Source organism: Hemitrygon akajei, chromosome 4, assembly GCF_048418815.1.
Source record: "Hemitrygon akajei chromosome 4, sHemAka1.3, whole genome shotgun sequence".
NCBI classification, from domain to species: Eukaryota; Metazoa; Chordata; class Chondrichthyes; order Myliobatiformes; family Dasyatidae; genus Hemitrygon; species Hemitrygon akajei.
The window spans coordinates 132,250,596-132,272,468 of NC_133127.1; the positions used below are offsets into that span (position 1 = coordinate 132,250,596).

The 21,873-nt window shown below is 39.4% G+C and overlaps 1 protein-coding gene and 1 non-coding gene across 7 annotated transcripts in view; both read right to left on the bottom strand.

Annotated features, from left to right (window-relative positions):
- The window catches only part of cep295 (centrosomal protein 295), a 107,552-nt gene that overhangs the window by 25,308 nt on the left and 60,371 nt on the right, over positions 1 to 21,873 (bottom strand). For all 6 annotated transcript variants that reach the window (XM_073043340.1, XM_073043337.1, XM_073043338.1 and 3 more), the window contains 4 exons: positions 20,554 to 20,787; positions 16,109 to 16,206; positions 7,564 to 7,705; positions 6,120 to 6,359 (listed from right to left, as the gene is read on the bottom strand). In XM_073043340.1, coding sequence (XP_072899441.1) covers positions 6,120 to 6,359; positions 7,564 to 7,705; positions 16,109 to 16,206; positions 20,554 to 20,787 — 714 coding nt within the window. The remainder of the gene's footprint in view (positions 1 to 6,119; positions 6,360 to 7,563; positions 7,706 to 16,108; positions 16,207 to 20,553; positions 20,788 to 21,873) is intronic.
- LOC140727163 (small nucleolar RNA U2-19) lies at positions 12,474 to 12,546 on the bottom strand. Its single transcript, XR_012098804.1, has one exon. It is a non-coding gene; the product is annotated as a small nucleolar RNA U2-19 (small nucleolar RNA).

Consider the following 21,873-nt stretch of genomic DNA (forward strand, 5'->3'; position numbering starts at 1 on the left):
CCTTATACTCTTACAATAAAGGCCAAATTGATCCTGTAATTGCAGTGACATTCAGGTCATAAATTTAAAAAGTACTCTACCTCACTATCTTTGACTACTGAAGGTGCCAACCTCCATTTTTCACATTATATTCTATCACACCCTTGTCTCTGCACTTAGCCATATCATCTTCACAACCTACACGTAGCTTTGCATCAACAAACAGGGATAAACCACATTTGATACCCTCCAAATCACTGTTATAGACTACTGAGACTTCCCGTGTCAGAGCCTCCCAATCCAAAAAAAAAGTTCATTCACATTCCACTTTACCTAATAAATCTGTAATAAATTTGCTAAACAGCCTCTTGTGTTAAAAGTCCTTCATAAAGTTAAAGTATACTTCAGCCACTGGGGGTGGGGGGGGGGAAGCATTTTTCTATTTCACTAGTTATAACCTCAAAGAAAGAAACGTGCCAAACGGATTTTTTCTTCCATTCATGCAAGCTCTGCCCAACCTTAATAGATTATAGTATATTCCCTATTACTGATATCAGCTCTCTCCTTTCTTTCCTGTATGGTATTCATTTGATAGCTTCCAATATGTGGTAACCATTACAGAATTAATAGAATTTTGGAAGATGTTATCTGAACATTCACTATATCCATAACTGCCTCTTTCAAAACCTTGGGATTCAAGTCATCAGAGCATATTTCAGTCCCATTTTCTCCAATAATGTATATTTAGCACAATTTAATGAATTTTTCAGCAAGTCTCACTCAGAATTGGTGTGCCAACATAAAGGTATAATTTCTACAGAAAATATGCACGAGATGCAAGAATAGGATTGCAACAAATTGACGAACAGTGAGAGGATATACATCAAACATAAACCCATCAACAACCTCAGGTAACATTGGAGTTGGATCTGTTTAATTCTTAGATTAGACTTTGTTATTTCCTTTCAAGTTTAACAATTATCTGCTTGCATTTTGTATAATTACTTATATGCAAATAACTGCTTATTATGCTTCCTAGTGATCATAAGTATATGCAAGTTCAATGCATTCCCTAGTGGTAATGCACTGTATGATTCTGAAAGCTTCTTTGTTCTGCATTATATGAATAAGAGCCCTCTCATTTGTTTACTCTTATCTGCAAATTTGAATGGAATTTTCCTCAGTTCTGTGGTATAAAAAAAACCTGCTCCATGCTGGGTGCCATCTTGGCTTTTTGTTTCTCTTTTCACTTAGCAGGCCTCTATCACTGTTCTCTTCCAATTTTTCTTTGTTCTATCAACACAAACATTCATGAAGCAACAGGTTTTGCCTCTTTTCTGACTTCTGAAAGAACCTTGGATTAATATATCAGAATCCAATATTAGGATTGATTTGACTGCAACAAACTATAATGCTTAAAAAAGATCAAAACAACAATACTAAGAAATAGAAAAATAGCAGCAAAATGGTTACAAAACATTCGAGTGAGGTGTGACAAATTCTGTAAAATAAGTTTAAGACTGAGAAATAAAGTATTATATTTTGGTCGTACAAAGGAATATTAAAAAGACAAGCTTGGAAAAGGATACTGAAGAGGCAAATTCATTTTTAACAACTCTATAACTAAAAAGTATGGTAGGGTATATATTTTTTCATCTGTATTCACCAAAAGAAGAGGATATGGAAGATGGCCAGTTCAGGAAAGGGTATGTCGTATTCATAGTCAGAACAACACAACATGGATAAAGGTCCTTCAGTCCAATAAGTCCATGCTTACCATGGTGCCCACACAGCTAAACCTAATTTCCTGCACGTCTCCAAGCCAAACCCTTCCATTTAATTAAACAATTGTTTCTTAAATTGTGCTGTTGTACCTGCCTCAACCACTGCATCTGATAGTTCATTCCATATACTCAGCACTACGAGGGTGAAAAGGTTCCTTTTAATCTTTCTGCTCTCACCCTAAACGTATACTTCCTACATTGGGGAAAATACTTTAAATCCACATTATCGATACTTGTGATAATCTTAAATATTTTTATAAGGTTATTCCTCATTCTAAGTTCTAAAAAACATGAGCTTTGCAACATGAGCTTTACCCCTCATGTTTGTGAAGGGTGTAAGAAATAAAGTCAATTCAATTAAGGAAAAAGCTACGTCCAAACACCATACCATTAGGCTATCTACCTCCTTCCAGTACTCCACCTCATGATTATTTGAGATCAAGCTGCTACGGTGGCGTCACCTATAAAATTGTAGATGGAGCTGGAGCAGAAATTGGCCACAGTAATGAGTGTATAAGGAGTACAAGAGATCAAGGACACAGCCCTGCAGGCCCCTGGTACTAAGGATAACTGTGGAGATATTGTTGCTTATACTGAGTGTGGTCTGTTCGTAAGGAAGTCAAGGATCCAGTTACACAAGTTTGTGGCTGACACGAAAAATGGTGGTGTTGGGAAGACTGTCTAAGACTTCAATATGATAACAATCAAATGAAAAGTTATGCAGTGTTGGCAGATGGAATGTAATCTTCATAAGTTCAAGGTGATGCATTTTTGGGAAATCAGATAGGAATAGGCCATATTGTAATTAGTAATCCACTAAGAAATGTTAATAAATAGGAGTACCTCAGGATTCAAGTCCATAGTTCTCTGAAATTGGCATTGCACGTAGATAGGGCCATGAATAACCTCTCAACTTTTATATTCTATGCCCAATTTCATAAAGTGGGATTAGAATATAGAAGTTGAGAGGATATGTTGCAACATTACAAAACACTGGCTAGATCTCACTTGGAGTATTCTGTGTATTTATGGTCACATTATAGGAAAAAAGTGATTCCACTGTGGAGAGGAAGAGAGCATAGAGGAGATTTGCCTTGATTGGATGACAAATTGTGGGGTGAAACTGGATATGCTAGGCTTGTTTTCCCTGGTTCAAAAGAGGCTAATGACTGAAGTATATAAGATTTACAAGAGGCATTGTTATGATAATAATATATTTTACTTGTGGTAGGGATTTCAAACACAAAAGGTCCAAGATGGCAGCGTGACGCTGCTTGCAGCGGCCACTCCGGAGCTGATTATCTGTTATTTGTGAAGTGGGGTGCTGTGCACAATCATAATCGGATGAAAATGGACGTGGAAGCACGGAGGAACATCTGGAAATCTCCAGGAAGACCTTCTTCGTTGCTGCTGCTGCTGTGAGGTCCGGGTCTCTGCTGAGAAGAACAGGCCCCCAGTCCTCGGGGTTGCGTTGCTGATGGCCATTGGTGGGGGCGTCTTAATACACTCGGCAGAGGAGGGTGCTCGGAGAAGTTGTGCCGGAGGGGATGGTCGGAGGCTCAGAGGTTCGATGGACTCGGAGTCCGCTGCGGTCAGGTCACTTTCAGTGTCTGCGAGGCTGGGTTCGACTGAGCTTTCATTGTGTGCTGCGTCTGCAAGGCCGAGTCGGGTGGCGCCATGGAAGTCCATAGCAGGGGTATTCCCTTCTGCCACTGCATGGGATGATGAGTCTATCGGGACCCTGAGGACTTGTGGAAACTGTGTGGTGGTTTCTTTCGAACTTATAGTCTTTTAACATCTTTGGACTATTTTTACCATGCCCATGGTCTGTTTTTTTTAAATCAAATTATGGTATTGTTTGCACTGTTGTAACTATATGTTGTAACTATGTGGTTTTGTGTAGGTCTTATAGCTTTAGTTTTTGGTCTTGTTTGTCTGGTGGGATTGGAGCTCCTTTCCAGGGAACGCGCTAAGACGGTAGTGCGATATTAATATGCAGCAGCCGCTCCAGACTCTGGATTGGGGATTGCCAAACGTTACGTGGATTTTCTGGTGTAGTCTGTTTTGTCATGTGCTTTTGTGATATCATTCTGGAGGAACGTTGTCTCATTTTTTAAACTGCATTGCATTTGTGGTTTCTAAATGACAACAAACTGAATCTGAAAAGGGTATAGATTTAAGGCAGAGTTTAAAGGGGATCTGAGGCGATTTTGTTTTTAAAACGGACTGGAAATCACTGACAGATCAAGTGGTGCAAATAGATTTAAGAGACATGTAGACAGGCACTTGATTAGATATGGCATAGAGAGATGCAGTCCAAATGCAAGCAAATGGGATTAGTGTAGAAGGGCAAAAAGGCCACCATTGATGTGATGGGCTGAAGGTCCTGCTTCTATGCTGGATGGCCAGGAGTCTATAATTTGTGCATTTCTGAAGATTTATGCTAAAGCTTAAAATTATACAGCACTGATACCTTTATGAATGCATTGCAGAATCTGATTATATGATAAAGTTAAGGAAGATGCATGAGAACATGTAGTCCAAACAATAAAACTTTTACTATGGCACTTAACATAATTACCTCTAGACTGAAACACTTGGCTGAATTCAGCCTGCTGCTAATGGTCCGCACTCGAATGCACACAACTGAACCAAATATGGTGTGACAGACAAGCTAGTTTCGGCTTTCAGAAATTACGTATTTGGTGATGTGTACAAAGGTCTCAGTGACATAGAACAGTATAGTTCAGACTTTTGTGGCCCACAATGTTGTGCCGACCTTTTAACCTACTAAGATTAACCTAACACTTCCCTCCCACACAGCCCTCTGTATTTTTTTCCACCCATGTGCTGAAGGGTCTCTTTAATGTCCCTAATGAATCTGCTTCCATCACCACCCCTGGCAGCACATTCCTTGCACCTACTACTCTGAGTATAAAAAACCTACTTCTGACATCTCCCCCTATACTTTACCCCAGTCAGCTTAGAGTTATGCCCCATCAAATTAGCCATTTCAGCTCTGACAAAGTCTCTGGCAGTCCACTATTATCTACAGTAAACCTCATATCATCCTATATACCTCTATCAAGTTACTCCTCATATACTTTGCTCCAAAGGAAAAAAGAAAAGCTCTAAATCATTAAATTTATCCACATAAAATATGCCTTCTAATCCAGGCAACACCCTGGCAAATTTTCTCTGCACCCTCTGAAGCCTCTACATACTTCCTACAATGAGGCAACAAAAACTGAACACAATACTCCAAGTCTAACCACAGTTAAAGAGTTGCAACAATACCTCACGGCTCTTGAGCTTAATCCCTCGAATAGTAAAGGCCAACACACCATATGTCTTAACCATCCTATCACTGCAGCTTTGAGGGATCTACAGACATGAAACCCTCTGTTCGTCCACACTAAGAATCCTGTCATTAACCTTGTACTCTGCCTTCAAGTTTGATTTTCAAAAGTGTATCACTTTACTTTTTCAGGTTCAACTCCTGCCACCTCAGCCAGCTCTGCATCTGAAAACTGCTCCTGTGTAATCCATGACAACCTTCTACACTATTCACAACTCCACCAACTTCTTGTGTCATCTGTAAACTTACAGAGCCACTCTTCCACTTCCTCATCCAAGACATTGAGAAAAATCACAACAGCAGGAATTCCAGAATAGAATTGTGGAACATCATGTGTCACCAATCTCCAGGAAAAATACACTCCATCTACTATCACTGTCTGCTATGTGGGCAAGTCAATTCTGAATTCAACGAGTAAGCCTCAGGTCACTCCTCCTCAAAGATCCACCAGCCTTTTACAGAAAGCAAGGCTGGCAGTAGAATCCTGTCAACCGTCAAAGTCAAGAAGCATATCAACGTTTTAAAGTGACTCTGATATTCAACTTTTAAAATTTTAGTGATAATTATAAAATTTAAGAATTGTAGGTTAAAAACTAGAAACACTAAAATCATGTGACTGCAGTGATTTGAAACAAGTAAAAATAAAAGTTTTCCACTAAATGAAGACTCAAATACATGGAGTCTCCAATCCTGATGTCAAGGTTAAGATTTCTTAGCACACCCAGGCTCCACCATTGGTCTCAGTATGGGGGACAGTAATAGAACGAACAGTTGGTGTGCTGACATTTTACTTAGTTCAGAACAGCTAAACATTGGAGAAGGCATATGAAAGCCTGATTGGGTTAAATGCAGGTCCTGAAGACAAAGACATGATTGATTCCACTGATATTTGACTTGCCCACTATAGCATGCCATCTTAATTTTGCTTAAAGTCTGATGGGTTTTTAATGACATTTTATTGGTTTGTTATGCATTTTCAAATAAAACTTGATACTTACCTTGACATTTTCCACCTGAATCCAGTAATTTGCTTAGATCTTGGGTATACTTCTCAATTAGTTTTTCAATACTGCTTTCCTTAGAAGTATTTTTTTCCTCATTAGTGGTAAAAGCATTACTTTGGGCCTTCATTGTATACTGGTATTCAGGAAATGAAGGTGGCAAGTTTGATATGCATAAAGGTGAAGTAGGAGTTGACTGCCTACTAGGAATGTTGTCAATGGTACATTGATAGTCACCTGTTGAAAATAAAGTAATATGAATAGTATTCTAATAACTCACTAAATTTCAGTATGGACATAACACATTTTGGATTACAAAAGCCACTTAGAAAGATAGAAATTACCTTAAAAAAGGCTGAATATTCAGAAATGCTATTTAGGATTTAAGGCCTAGCAACAGAAACACAGAAAACCTACAGCACAATACAGGCCCTTCAGCCCACAAAGCTGTGCCAAACATGCCCCTACCTTAGAAATTACCAAGGGCTACCCATAGCCCTCTATTTTTCTGAGCTCCATGTACCTGTCCAGGAGTCTCTTACAAAACCCTATCGCATCTGCCTTCACCACCATCGCTGGCAGCCCATTCCACACACTCACCACTCTCTGCGTTTAAAAAAAAAAGCTTACCCCGACATCTCCTCGTACCTATGTCCAAGCACATTAAAACTGTGCCGTCTTGTGCTAGCCATTTCAGCCATCGGAAAAAGCCTCTGACTATCCACACAATCAATGCCTCTCATCATCTTATACACCTCTATCAGGTTACCTCTCATCCTCTGTCGCTCCAAGGAAATAAGGCTGAGTTCACTCAAACCTATTCTCATTAGGCATGTTCCCCAATCAAGGCAACATCCTTGGAAATCTCCCCTGCACCCTTTCTATGGTTTCCACATCCTTCCTATAGTAAGGCAACCAGAACTAAGCATAGTACTCCAAGTAGGGTCTGACCAGAGTCCTATATAGCTGCAACATTACCTCTCGGCCTAAACTCAATCCCACGATTGATGAAGGCCAATTGTGGGATTGCATTCTTAACCACAGAGTCAACCTGTGCAGCAGCTTTGAGAGTTCTATGGACCCCAAGATCCCTTTGATCGTCCACACTGTCAAGAGTCTTACCATTAATGCTATTTTTCTGCCATCATATTTGACCTACCAAAATTAACCACCTCACACTTATCTGGGTTGAACTCCATAAGCCACTTCTCAGCCCAGTTTTGCATCCTATCAATGTCCTACTGTAACCTCTGACTGCCCTCCACACTATCCACACTATCTCCAACCTTTGTGTCCTCAGCAAACTTACTAACCCGTCCATCCACTTCCTCATCTAGGTCATTTATAAAAATCACTAAGAGTAGGAGTCCCAGAACAAATCCTGCACTTATATTGTTGAATACTAGAAGAAACCAGATACTAAAAAAAAACATATACAAACCTGAATTTAAGGGACCAGCAGTTGTTTGTTCATGCAGAGGAAAACTTCCAGTGGACAATGTTGTGGTAGATGTTTGATCTACTTCACAGGTTTTTTCAACAGCATTAAAACTGCACGTGTCCCTTGAATAGTGAGGAAATACCTACATGCCCAAAAGTTAAAACCACAATGATAGTATTAAAAACAAAACAGAATACCTTGTTGCAAATAACCGTAACCACAGATTTCAGAAAAAGAATCATTACTTCCATTTTGATTTTTTTGCGATGTAGGCTTCACTGGCAAGATCAACATTCACCACACATTAATCATTGCCCTCAGAAAAGTGGTGTGGTGAACAAGTGCTCCAATCCATTTTCCAAAGGCAACCACACAATGTTGCTGTGTAGAGTATGCTAGAATTTAGATCCAGTGATGTTAATTTCTACTCTGATTAATCACTTTGTTGATGAAAATAAAATGATTGGATGGCAACTAACTGAAATGGCCAGTGAACAAGACAGTTCTAGGCTTGTACTTTATAGTTATCCCAGTCTATGGAACAGTGCCTCAAAAGGAGCTGATTGAAGAATGAAACATGAGATTTAATGAGTCACTTCCACATCATCATCATCATCTTTGGAATGGAAAGCACCGAGAGCATGAAATAATCTGCTTTTCCCCCAAATCATATGACATACAGTAACTTGAAAAAGTATTCAACCCCACAACTAATTTCACATTTAACTGTCTCATTTTCTAAATTTAATATATTGCAGTAGGATTTTTGAGCTAATCTACAAAACATTATGCATCATGTCAAATCAAAAAGAAAAACTCTATAACCTGTCAATCTACTAAAAATTTAAAAAACACAATTGAAGCTGAAAAAGTATTCATCCCTTTTGTAATTACTATGCTAACTTTCCTCAGGTGCATTACTGTATGTTATCTTACAACTCACCCAATTTGTTAATGTATCAAATTGTACCCCCTCTGTACGGTTCCAACAGTGTGGTACATCTTCAACACACCAAACCAAAATAAAGACAAAAGAGCATTCGAGGCAAGTTGGGGAAGTGGTAATAGAGAAGTATAATTCTGGGGAAGGGTACATGACCTTCTCAAAAGCACTGAACAAACCTCGGAGCTCAGTGCAGTCCATTGTGGAAAGAGGGGAAAATATGAAACCACAGCCACACTGCAAGGTCAAGATGCTCCTCCAAACTTAGTCACTGCAGAAGAAAGGCACTTTCAGGAGGGGTTACTGTGATGCCAACAGTCACTTCGAGTGAGCTGCAGAAGTCAGTGGCAACTGGAGATGAAGTTCATGGCTCCACAATCTCCAAGGCCTTGCACGAAGGGTATTTATGGAAAAGTAGCAAGGAAGCAGCCCTGGCTAATAATAAAAACAAAATATCCTTGCCCATTCAGGACATTACAAAGATGTGGAAGAAGGACTAAAGTGGAACTTTCTGACCTCCACACTAAGTGGTACCTGTGGTGTAAATCTAATAACGGACATCAGTTTGGTAACATCATCCGTACTATAAAGTATGGTGGAGGTAGCATCACACTGTGGGAATGCTTTTCAGCAGCAGGGACTGGAAATCTGATCAGGATTGAAGGGAAGATGAATGCTGCAAAATACAGAGATCCTGGCTAAAAACCTGCTGGCCTCTGCCAGAAAGCTTAAACTAGGGAGGACTAAGTCTTCCAGCAGGACAACAATCCAAAGCGCACAGCCAGAGCAACTATGGAGTGGTTTCAAATAAAGAAAATTGATGCCTTTGAGTCAGAGTCCTGACCTTACCCAATCAAACAACTCTGGCAAAACCTCAAGATTGCTGGCCACCACCAGTCCAACTAACCTGGCAATTTTGCAAGGAGGAATATACAACACTTTGTGCAAAGCTAAAAAAGATTTATCCAAAAAATACTTCTCGCAAGCTGCTATAGCTGCGAGAAGTGGTTAAACTAAGTACTGAACAAAGGGGGGAAAATTAATTTTGAACTACTGACGTTTTCACTTACTGAAATTTTTGTTTTTCTTCCTTTACAATTTTCCCTGTTTTTATGTCGGAGGGTGGAAGGAGGAGCACGTTTTTCACAAATAAAAATTCTCAGCTAAATTGATCAAAATCCTTGGTTTGTAATACTCATTTCAGTGAACAAAAGGTTGGGGGCTGAATACTTTCACAAGGCACTACACTTCATTTGAGAAATTCACTGAAAATACTGTTTTGTAGAATCCATATTTAACAAGGAAAATCACATCAAAGTGATTCACAGGAAAATGTGCAAAATTTGATGAGATACCACTTAAGATACTGAAGCCAATAACAAAAATATGGTTGTAACAGTAGGTTTTAAAGAAACACTTGGAGATATTGTCTGAAGGCATACTGATGATTGCAAGACATCCAATTCCATTTAAAACTCCTCAGCAAATAAAGCTGTCTGTGCCTGCATGCAACAAGAGCTAGACACCATGGGCTAGAAAATGGTAATTAAGATTTGTGCCATTTATAATTGACCAACCCCAATACAGGTAAATTTATTCGCCAATCATTAACATCCTTTGACATTGCCTTTAGTCAATCACACAAGAGCAACTTTGTAGGTCAGCACTGACCATAAACGTAACTGGACTAGCCACATAAATACCAGGCTGCAAAAGCAGGATGGAAGCTAGGTATCTTGCAGTGAATAACTCACTTCCTAATACCATCACCATCTCCAAGCTACAAGAGAGGAGTGCAGATGAATAAAACTTCACTCAAGCATGACACAACCCAGGCAAACAGTCCACTTGATTAGTATGCAATCAACTGTATACTACCCTAAATTGCTAATGCCTGTATAAAAGACACATTAGTTTCTCATTTTGGCAGCTTCAACATTTCCTAAACCAAATACCTCTTACCAAAAACATGGCGAGCAAGCCCATTGGAACATTATCACTGACAGATTCACCTGCAAGTCACACACCATTTTGACTTGGAAGTATATTGCTGTTCATCAACACTACAGCCAAATCCTAGAAATCCCTCGGGATTCCACCGGGATTAATGATGAAAATGCCACATCATTTGACATTATTAGCATAAGGAGGACTGCATGATTTCAAAGCAATGGCTCAGCATTACCTTCTAAAGGTAAACTATGAATGGTCAATGAATGCCAGCCTTTCCATCAGTTCAGATCCCCAAAAAACAAGTGAATTGCAAGAAAATTTAGGTACAGAATCCCAGATTTGTTTTGATGAAAGATATTGACATAATACTGTCCAGCCTGTGAGTGTATCCAATATTTTCCATTTTTATTTCAGACCTTAAAGCTTCGGCAGCTTATGGCAGATACCAATGACAGAGCAATTCAAAGCAGGAATACTTGAAGTCAGAATTACAAGTCAGAAAACTCACAAGGGGAATGCTAGGTTGAAGGTGTCTATACATGGAAGGATGGATGAGATGATGTGGAAATTTTAAAACAACGAAGTAATTCATAATAAGTTAAGCCGCCACTCAACTAGGAGTCAATGTAGTTTGCAAGTACAGAGACAGAAGAATAGGAAACACACTGAAATTTTGACATCTGGCTAGTTAGTGTTCGTGTGGGATCGTCAGAAATGGGTGGTCTTAGATGGGCTCAGATGAGTGATCCAAAGTTTATCTTGAGTTCAGATATGCAGCAAAATTGCATTATCATCTGGCTCAGGCATGGAGAGCTGCCAGAAAGACCATTTCAATGCACACAAATAATTTTTTTTTCTGAGAACCAAAATACTAAGACTTCTGGATTCCTCATAATTAGGACACTATACAGATGCTTACATGTACATGGTAATCCAAACTGTCCGTTTAATCAAGTTCTAGAATAACATTAACTTATCTGTTATTTTAGTAAACAATATTGCAAAAGTAGGTTAAAATGTTGGGATCAGATGAATATTTTAAACATACAAAAAAATCAAAACAATTTCAAAAAGCGAGCAGTGACTTAGTCTTACTTTAAGTTGTAATCATACTTTGAGGCTCACACTAACACTGAGTACTTGATTTAATAAACCATTTAAAAGCCTGTGCTTCCAACTTAAACTTTATTTAAAATCACAAATTTCCAAGTATACTTAAGTGACTGCAGCTACCATAGAAATTACTTGTACTGACGTCATTATTTACTTTAAAATTCTGTATGGAAGATTTGAATGCCAAATTAGAAATAAGATGACATCTAACTAAAATTATAATAACCATGCAACAAAATGCTACTTCTAAAAGTGGATTGAAAGAAAATCTGCCCCAAAAAGTTCCATACATTTTACTTGTGAATAAATTTCCACAAAAATGTTATAAAAAATGCTAGTCACGGTCACCTATATCCAGATCAGTAATTTCAAGATTTCTGAGCTGCTTACACTAATTAGAGCCAGAGTCATAGTGCTGACTTGAGGGACAGATTTTGAATGGTTGATTGAGATGGAGAAATAACAAAATAACATAGCATAAAGCAATGAATTATATATTAAGAGAAACATATAAATGAGCCAATTATAAACTACTGAGCTCAGTTCAAGTGTAGTGAATATCACTGAAGGTATCTTTAAATACCCTTAAGTGCTTACATCATTGCTCAGTATAAAAGTCTCAGTTAAACAACACATGCATACATATAACGCATTCCATGCAAACTACAATCCACAAAAGCCACACAAAAGCATTCAGTACATTTGCAAAAACATACAAAACATTGAGCTCAGTTCAAGTGTAGTGAACATCAGAATTTTGGAAATCAGTGTGAATGTTTACATCATTGCTCAGCAGACAGACACAGACACACACACACACAGACACACACACACACACACACACACACACACACACACACACACACACACACACACACACACACACACAGAGTTCTGCTTCTCTGGGCACTGCACCAATCATTCATTATTTAGTTCAAATAATGATCAGATTTGGCTATTTTTCATCACTGACCCACTGAACATCTCAGTAGATCTCAGAAGAAAAACCACACAGAACAAAATGCTTTTGAAAAATAGAACATTCGTCCAAGGCAAGACAGCTTCTCTCTATAAATTGTTAATTTTTGTGTTTAGTTTTTCATTAAAGACAAGACAGCAATTTAAAAATCTTATGTTTAAGAATGCCAGTAGTATCTTCAGGACACATGATACCCATTTTGCAGCCAATGAACTACTCCAAGTATGACCACTGCTCATTGGGGTAACATGACAGGATTGAAGGATTATGTTTCATTCTTTCAACAAGCTGGTCAGAAGCAGCCAAGGTGAGGAGAAAAATACTTAATCACTTCAATCCACAGACCCAATTTCAAGGAAATAGTATGAAGAAAAAATATCACTCCCCTGTATGCCTAAAGGACAGAAACACATTACTGCCAACCCCAGAGAGTGGCTTGTTTCAGTGTATCCTTTACCACAAAACTGAACCTCTGAACTGTGCAAACTGAGTCACAATCTACAATATTCCTAGCTATCTCTACAAGAAAAGGCAGGCAGCAACATAAGGCACCATTATCCCCCTGCAGCAAATTGCCTTTTCCTACATTATTATAGTGCTTCACAAGTACTTGGTTAGTAGTAGTCTATCTGGAATATGGCAAGGTATTATTGACACACACCCATGTAGATGCTCTGGTATTCGCTTAGCACTCAGCATGCATTTCTAGGAATGACCACTTAAGGAATCAGCACTAGTAGGAGCTCTTCTGGCATTATATGGAAGTGCTAGATTGATAGATCTGCTGTACTAGGCAGAAGACCTTACATTCCCTTTTGTGTGTATTCATATGTATGCATGTATGAGAATTAAACTAAAGAGCAATGACTGGAATCTTCAGGTAACCCTGTCCTCCACACTGCTACACCAGGAATTTGGTACAATCAAAGCCCTCTCGTGGTATTCTCCCTGCAATGAAATGTTCCGTATCACTATATGGAGAGGTTACCTGTGAGGGCTGGTATTGGGTGATCTTTGAATACAGTGCTGCAACCTGGACAAAAATCTACATCCTGCCTGGCATGGTGAATGCATTAATTACAAAAATAGACTATAAACTCTACTTGTAAAATGACATACAACAAAAACTGTATATGGCTTTCTTTGTGTTCATGCTTGCATCTAATTTCTTCTTGTCACTTCTTTAAGCATTGTACACTTAAATGTTTGCAAGGCTTTTCCACTGAGCTTAGCCCCTTAATGTCATGTGTTTCCAGCAGCATGATGTTCTTCTTGATTCAGGTCCCTGGGAACAGCCATGGATCAAGGAGTCCTCTGTAATGCACCTGTTTCAGACAAACTCAACAAGAGCCCTTTCACCCTTTCAAGATCCAGTCCATAAAGGTGATGATGATCCTACGGTCATCACAAATGTCGAGGGTAATTCAAGCTGCAGGTGAGACACTAAGATAAATCAGAAGGGTAGGGTTTCTCACTGCCAGTCAAGCAAGGTGCCAAACTGACACTGTGAGTGTAGATGATTGCAGAAGATGAGCATTGGCAACACCGGCTCCAACTGCTGCACAACCATCTAGATCCAATAGTTTTTCTTAATCACAATCCATTTTTGGAAGTGATGAAAGCTGCTGTTACTCCACTTTGTTTAGCTACACATTTCTCACCAGAACAGAGATTACTCCAAGAACACAATGCCAGTGACAACTATACATGAAAAAAATCTGAGCTATGCAATCAAACATAGGATATAACAACTTCCATCATATTGACAACAAAAGAAAATGTATTTTTTGTTGAAATCACTCCCAGCAATGGCCTGCATAGCCAGCGTGCAGACTTGAGCCTCACATCTTAATGTGGGCAGACCCCCCTCACAGTCATGGGATATCATCCTTACAGAATAATACTTTGCCATAGGAGTAACAGTGGAGGGCAGGATTTCCTCTAGATTGCTGGCACAGCAGTGCACAGTCCAAGAGAAGACCTTTTTCAAATTACACAGGGTACATACCCCTAAATTCCAGGCCCATGATCTTTGTTACAAACTAGCATTATGTATTGTTTATGCTTAGAATAATCAGTTTATTGATCATTAACCCAATCTAACACTGCACAGAACTGCAAGGATTATAGTCATTCATAGTCATACAAGTGTCAGGAGAGAGATTAGTGGGGAGAGATGAACGGATAAGGGAATCACGAAGAAAGCAATCTCTGCAGAAAGCAGAGATTGGAGTGGGGGGAGGGGTGGTAAAGATGTGTTTGGTCATAGGGTCCTGTTGAAGGTGGTAGAAGTTACAGAGAATGATGTGCTAGATGCAGAGGCCCATGGGACAGCACTTAGCCCTGCAAGTGGAAGTGTAACTCCTGCTCACTCACATCCTCCCTTACCTCCATTCACAGCCCAAACACTCCTTCCAGGTGAGGCAAACTTCACCTGCAAATCTGTTGGAGTTGTTTACTGTATCCCGTGCTCCCGATGTGGGTTCTTTCTACATTGGTGAGACCCATCGTAGACTGCAACACTGCTCTGCTGAGCACCTTTACTACATCGGCAACAAGCAGGATTTCCAGCAGCTTATCATTTTAATTCCAATTCCCATTCCGTTCCAACGTCAGTTCACGGCCTCCTCTATACCACGATGGGGTGACTCTCAGATTGGAGGAATAAACCTTCATTTTGTGGGTAGCCTCCAACTTGATGACATGAATACTGATTTATCTAACATTTGGTAATTTTCCCCCTCCCTCTTCTTCCATTCCCCACTCTGGCTCACCTCTCCTCCTAATCCGCTTACCCCCTCCCTCCAGTGCTCCTCCTCTTTCCCTTTTTGCCATAGTCCACTCTCCTCTAACAGATTCCTTTTTCAGCTCTTTACCTTTTCCACCTAGCACCTCCCACTTTCTCACTTCATCTCCCCCTCCCTTATTTACCTGGCTTTCACTATCACCTTCTAGCTTGCAATTCTGCCCCTCCCCCCACCTTGTTTTCCTGGCTTCTTCCCCCTTCCTTTCCAATCCTGAATGAGGATCTTCACCCAAAACATTGTCTGTATATTCCTTTCCATAGATGCTGCCTCACCTGCTGAGTACCTCCAGTATTTTGTGTGTGTTACTTTGGATTTCCAGTATTTGCAGATTTTCTTGTTTTTGAGATTAAATTTCTTTCTTTTTCAGGTTACTAATAATAGGTAATAAATGCAACTGGCACTATCACACTTTTTTAAACGAGCTTCATTTTGACATATTACTGCAGCAATCTGAGACTGAACATCATGAGTCCACTCTCAAGCAAAATTTAGGTAAGGTTCATAATAAAAAGCTTAACTTATTGCATTTAAAGACAACACTCTGCAACATTACTGAAAAAGGGGCAGAAATTAACTTCAATAAATTAGCTCATTCTGTGCTTTCATTTACAATTTGCTAATTATTAAAAGTTAAGCAAAAATCGAGTATTACTCTCGTATGCTTTATGTCAGAAAGAATAATACAAATATCTAGAACAGATTTCAAAACTCCAAAGTGGTGACGATATGGATAATAAAGTAATTACTTACCATACAATTTATGTTACATGGTAATGAAGCTGGGTCACTGTATTCAAGCCCATTACTTTCCATTTTGGCAAGACAACTTGGTAACTTTGAAAGAGAAGCTGAAGACATTACAAAGAGGCTCAATTTATAACCAAACACATGATAAATGAATAATTCTAGTGCAAACAATAGTATACTTTTTGGTCTATCATGATCATCAGTGTTATTTTATTAGCTCTACCATGCAGTACAGATCATAAAACAACATTGCATAATACAGGCTCTTTGGCCCACAATATATTGTGCCAACCTAAATAAACTTATTCCACGATCAATTTAATGCTCATCTCCTACACAGCCCATAACCCTCCATTTTTCTTACATCCATGTGCCTATCTGTCTTCCTATTGTATCCTATACATCCCTCTACCACCACTACAGCAGTGTTCCAATCACCTACCACCTGTCCGTGTATCCAAAAAAAAAACTACCTCTGACATCTCCCCTAAACTTTCTTTCACTTCACCTTTAACAGATGTCCTCTGGTATTGACCGCCGCCACTATGGAGAAAAAGATCCTGGCTGTCCATCATCTACACTTCTCAATCTTATACATCTCTACCAAGTTACTTTTTCTCCATCACTCTAAAGAGAAAAGCACTCGCTTGCCAACCTTTCCTTATAAGACAGTTTATCTAATCCTGGCATCGTACAATTATATCCTCTCTAAAGCTTCCACATCCTTCTTATAATAAAGTGAACATAACTGAACACGTTGCTCCTACTGTGGTCGAACCAGAGTTTTATACAGCTACAACATACCCTTGTGGCTCTTGAACTCAGTCCCCCCTGGCTAATGAAGGCCAGCACACCATAAGCATTCTTAACCACCCTGTCAACTTGTGCAACAACTCTGAGGGATCTATGGATTTGGACCCCACAGTCCCTCTGTTCCTCTACATGGCCAAGGATCCTGCCATTAACCTTGTAATCTGCCTTCAAGTTTGAGCTCCAAAAAGTGCATCATTTCACACTTTTCTGGATTGAACTTCATCTGTCGCTTCTCTGCACCATCTACAACCCTACAGTAACCTACAACAACCTTTCACACTATCCACAACACCTCAAACCTTTGTCACATTCAAACTTACTGGGGGGGGGGGGGGGGGGGGGAGGAGGGGGGAACAAAATGAAGAGCAGTGGTTCCAGAAATTATCTCTGTGGAACACCACTAGTCTGCCAGAAGTTCGCTGATGACACGGCCATAGTGGGGTGTGTCAGGAATGGACAGGAGGAGGAGTATAGGAAACTGATACAGGACTTTGTGATATGGTGCAACTCAAACTACCTGCGTCTCAATATCACCAAGACCAAGGAGATGGTGGTGGACTTTAGGAGATCTAGGCCTCATATGGAGCCAGTGATCATTAATGGAGAATGTGTGGAGCAGGTTAAGACCTACAAGTATCTGGGAGTACAGTTAGACGAGAAGCTAGACTGGACTGCCAACACAGATGCCTTGTGCAGGAAGGCACAGAGTCGACTGTACTTCCTAAGAAGGTTGGCGTCATTCAATGTCTGTAGTGAGATGCTGAAGATGTTCTATAGGTCAGTTGTGGAGAGCGCCCTCTTCTTTGTGGTGGCGTGTTGGGGAGGAAGCATTAAGAAGAGGGACGCCTCACGTCTTAATAAGCTGGTAAGGAAGGCGGGCTCTGTCGTGGGCAAAGTACTGGAGGGTTTAACATCGGTAGCTGAGCGAAGGGCGCTGAGTAGGCTACGGTCAATTATGGATAACTCTGAACATCCTCTACATAGCACCATCCAGAGACAGAGAAGCAGTTTCAGCGACAGGTTACTATCGATGCAATGCTCCTCAGACAGGATGAAGAGGTCAATACTCCCCAATGCCATTAGGCTTTACAATTCTACCGCCAGGACTTAAGAACTTTTTAAAAGCTATTATTAATGCTTTTTGAGATAGTGATTTAGATGCATATCATATTTTTTTACTGAGTTAAGTATTGTATGTACCGTAGATTCCGGATTTTAAGCCGCTACTTTTTTCCCACATTTTGAACAGCTTTGAACTTTGCGGCCTATAATCCAGAGCGGCTAATACATGGTTTTTTTCATGCCGCCTCGTAAACATTTTGCCTCATAACAGTAGACCAATAAAATTGATGAGTAGTTCACAGAGGTCCAATGAAATTGTACGATAAATCAAGCGCACTTTCACAATTAAATTATTGTAAATCAGTCATTTGTACTCACCCTCATCAACATGGAAAACACTCGAAGCATTGTGCTGCCTTATGGCAGTTACTTAGTTTATAATATTTTCGCTTAGTAATTCATTTTCTAGTTAAAGTTAGAAGAGTTTTAACTATATTTGTTTTCTGTACTACATCGCGGGATGCTATGACGTCACACCCAGTTTCGCGGTGTCTTGTGGGAAAATGCCGGTTTGCGATGAAACGGGACGGAGGGAGGGAGCGCATTACGCGAGCGGCTTTGGATCTGAGCGAACGCTGCTTTTAAGTTAAAGGTGATCAATAACTTTTCCTGGTAGGGTGCAGTATATATATTTTTTACCAGTCGTTAGGAGATATTGGAATGTTGTTCAGTAAAGAAGTATACGCAACATATATTTAAAAGTAGCCGCGTTACGGGCACGGTTCGAAAAAAGCATTTGCAATATGTATTTGTTTTTGTTACCATATGGATTTAATTAAAAGTTAAAAAAATCCTCACGTGTAATATCTTTCTGTGTAAATATCTCATATTACAACGTGGGACACCTGCGGCCGAAAATCCGGTGCGGCCTTTACAATTAAAAAATTGATTTTATTTCTAAAATTAGAGCCAGCGGCTTTTAATCAGGTGCGCTCTGTAGTCCGGAATCTACGGTAATTAGTTTTGCTACAACAAGTGTATGGGACATTGGAAAAAAAAAGTTGAATTTCCCCATGGGGATGAATAAAGTATCTATCTATCTGATCTCCAGGCAGAATATATTCCATCTATAACCACCTGTGCCTTCTGTGGGCAAACCAATTCCAATTCCACACAGCCAAGCATACATAGATTCCATGCCTCATGACTTGCTGGATCAGCCCACCAGAGGGATTTTTGTCAAATGTCTTACTAAAATCCATAAACACCACATCCAACACTCTACCTTCAATTTTATTTGTAATTCCTTGAAAAAAGTAGTTAGGTTCATGAGGCACCACTTGCCCCTCACAAAACCACATTGACTGTCACCAATAAGGTCATGCTTTGCCAAATGCTCATAAGAATTCTCTTCATTAGTTTGCCCACCACTGACACAAGACTCACTAGTCTATAATTCCCAGGATTATCCCCATGATGTTTCTTGTACAACAGAACAAGATCTGTCATCCTCCAATCCTCTGGTACCACACCTGGGAGCTTGAGAGTCAGGGAGGACATATAGGTCATCATCAGTGCCCCAGCAATCTCTTTCCTCGATTTCCTTAGGGTATATCCCATCCAGCTCCAAGGATTTAGACATCCTAATATTTTTCCATAAATTCCAACGCTGCCCATTTCTTAAACTCAAGATGGTTCAGTACAGTAGCCTATTCTACACTGACCTCAAACGCATCAAAGTCCCCCTCTCTGGTCAACATGCAGTGAAGTATTCACTGAGGACCTCCCAACTTCCTTTCCTTCCAGGTGCATTTCCCCCTTTACCTAAGTATCCTTCCCTCACTCTAGTTATTCTCCTATTTTTCCATGTACATTGGAGTTTTTCTTAATCCTACACGCCAAGGCCTTCCCACATCTCCTTTTAGCTCCAAGTCCCTGCTATCTTACAATTCAAGAGCCCTGCCCAATTATTGCCTCTTAAACCTAAAGTATGTTTCCTTGATCCTCTTAACCTAATGCTCCACCTCTCGTCAACTAATAAGATAGGAAGTGTAGATGATCATGAAGCTACAACTATTAGAGTGTTAACACTAGTGGGAGGTATGTTTAATGGAGATTATGGGGAGTTCAAGACCACAGACAAATGTGAAAGGAATGATGAGAATGCTTTAAAAAGTACACTACAGAATTAGAAACATATGGATATTAGTAAGAGTAGTAGTGGTATGGGGAAAATAGAATAGAATGAGAGATAATGCAAAGTTTATGAAGATGGAATTAGGACTGATCAAGGATGTGACTGCCAAGTTTAAAATTCATCTTGATCTTAAATATTACACACTTTGATTCAATTTATAGTTACCAAGAGAAAATAAGCTTGTGGGTAGGGACCCAGTGTAGGATAAAAGACTTTCAACTTCATACAGAACCAGGTATCAGATCAGCAAATCTGACAATTTATGGACAGAATGAAAGAGTTGGACAGGAGGTGAAATGGAATTCAAAAATTTTTACATGAAAGCTTTAGGGTTTTAATTAATTACACATACAAGTACCCTCACAAAATTGTTTACCTTGCACTGGAAGACTGCCAGTTTCCATGTTAAGTTTCTCTCGCCAAGTCATTCTGCCTGTTCGAATAGATTCTGCAGTACTATTTGGCACACTAGAATTTTGACTGCTGTGTGTGGATATGTTGGACAAATCCAATTCCATTACTTCAGAGGAACGAGGAGGATCCATTATACTTGGTAGTAATTCTTTAACGACTGATTTACAGCAGTCATTTGACTTTGTCATCCTGTCAACTATCAAAGAGCAAACTACTTCAATTAAGGCCATAAATTAAGCTGTCAAAAAAGTGAAGCAGCATTTTAAGTGTAACAAGCCAAAAAGGAAACAGAAGAGAAGGCAAGTAGCAAATTATCACCCAAAAAAGTGTAAGAAACAAGTTAAACCCCTCACTGTCTATCTAAAATTAGCCAGTCTCAGACCTTACCGACATAATTTGTTGAAACGATCAAGCAATTAAGAGGTAACAAAACATCTGGCTAAAGCTATTCTTCACTCGTTTCTGCAAAAACAAAGGCTAAAAATAGTGCCCCCAACACTTAAACTATCCCCTATTCATAATTCCTGCTCAAGGTTGCATCTAAAGTGATCATTATCCTCAAGGTTGATCTCTTAACTGCAGTTTAACTTTAATTTGAAAGCTGAGTTTTATTTAAATTCAATATGTTTGGTCAAATCTTTGATTGTATCAGAAGGTGGAAACAATCAGCAGCATGACAAATCTTTGATAAAAAGTTGTATCTATTCTACCTGGTTGGGGAAATGGTACCACAAATATACAACTGGCCAGTAATTGAGAGTGCATTAACAAACAAGGAATCAAAATAGTCACAATACAAAAGCAACTAAGATTAAATAATACACAAATGCATGATACTAAAGCAAAATTATACTTTAAGTTAACCATAGAAAACTCTGAACATGCTATAAAACAATCAGAAAGATACAATATGGAAACACTATTATTCATCAACTACTTACACTAATCAAACATTAACACCATTTTCTTTATTCTCTTCACAGTTTTTATTCACTCCCTCCAAATTCTACCATTCATCTCACCAAGGAACATTTAGGGGCAAATTAACTTACTCAAATATCTTTAGGAGCACCCATAGAAAACTGTGTGGTCATAGGGAGTATGTGCAAACTCCATATAGATGCTACCCAAGGTCAAGATTGAATCTGGGTTTCTGGCAGAGAGACAGGGGGCTGTACTAGCTATGCCTGATAAATTCTAGCATTTGGAAATAATGTTTTGCAAAAAGTTAGTCGGTGATTCCTTCTTCTAAAAAATACTATCCATCTTGTAAAATATGTGG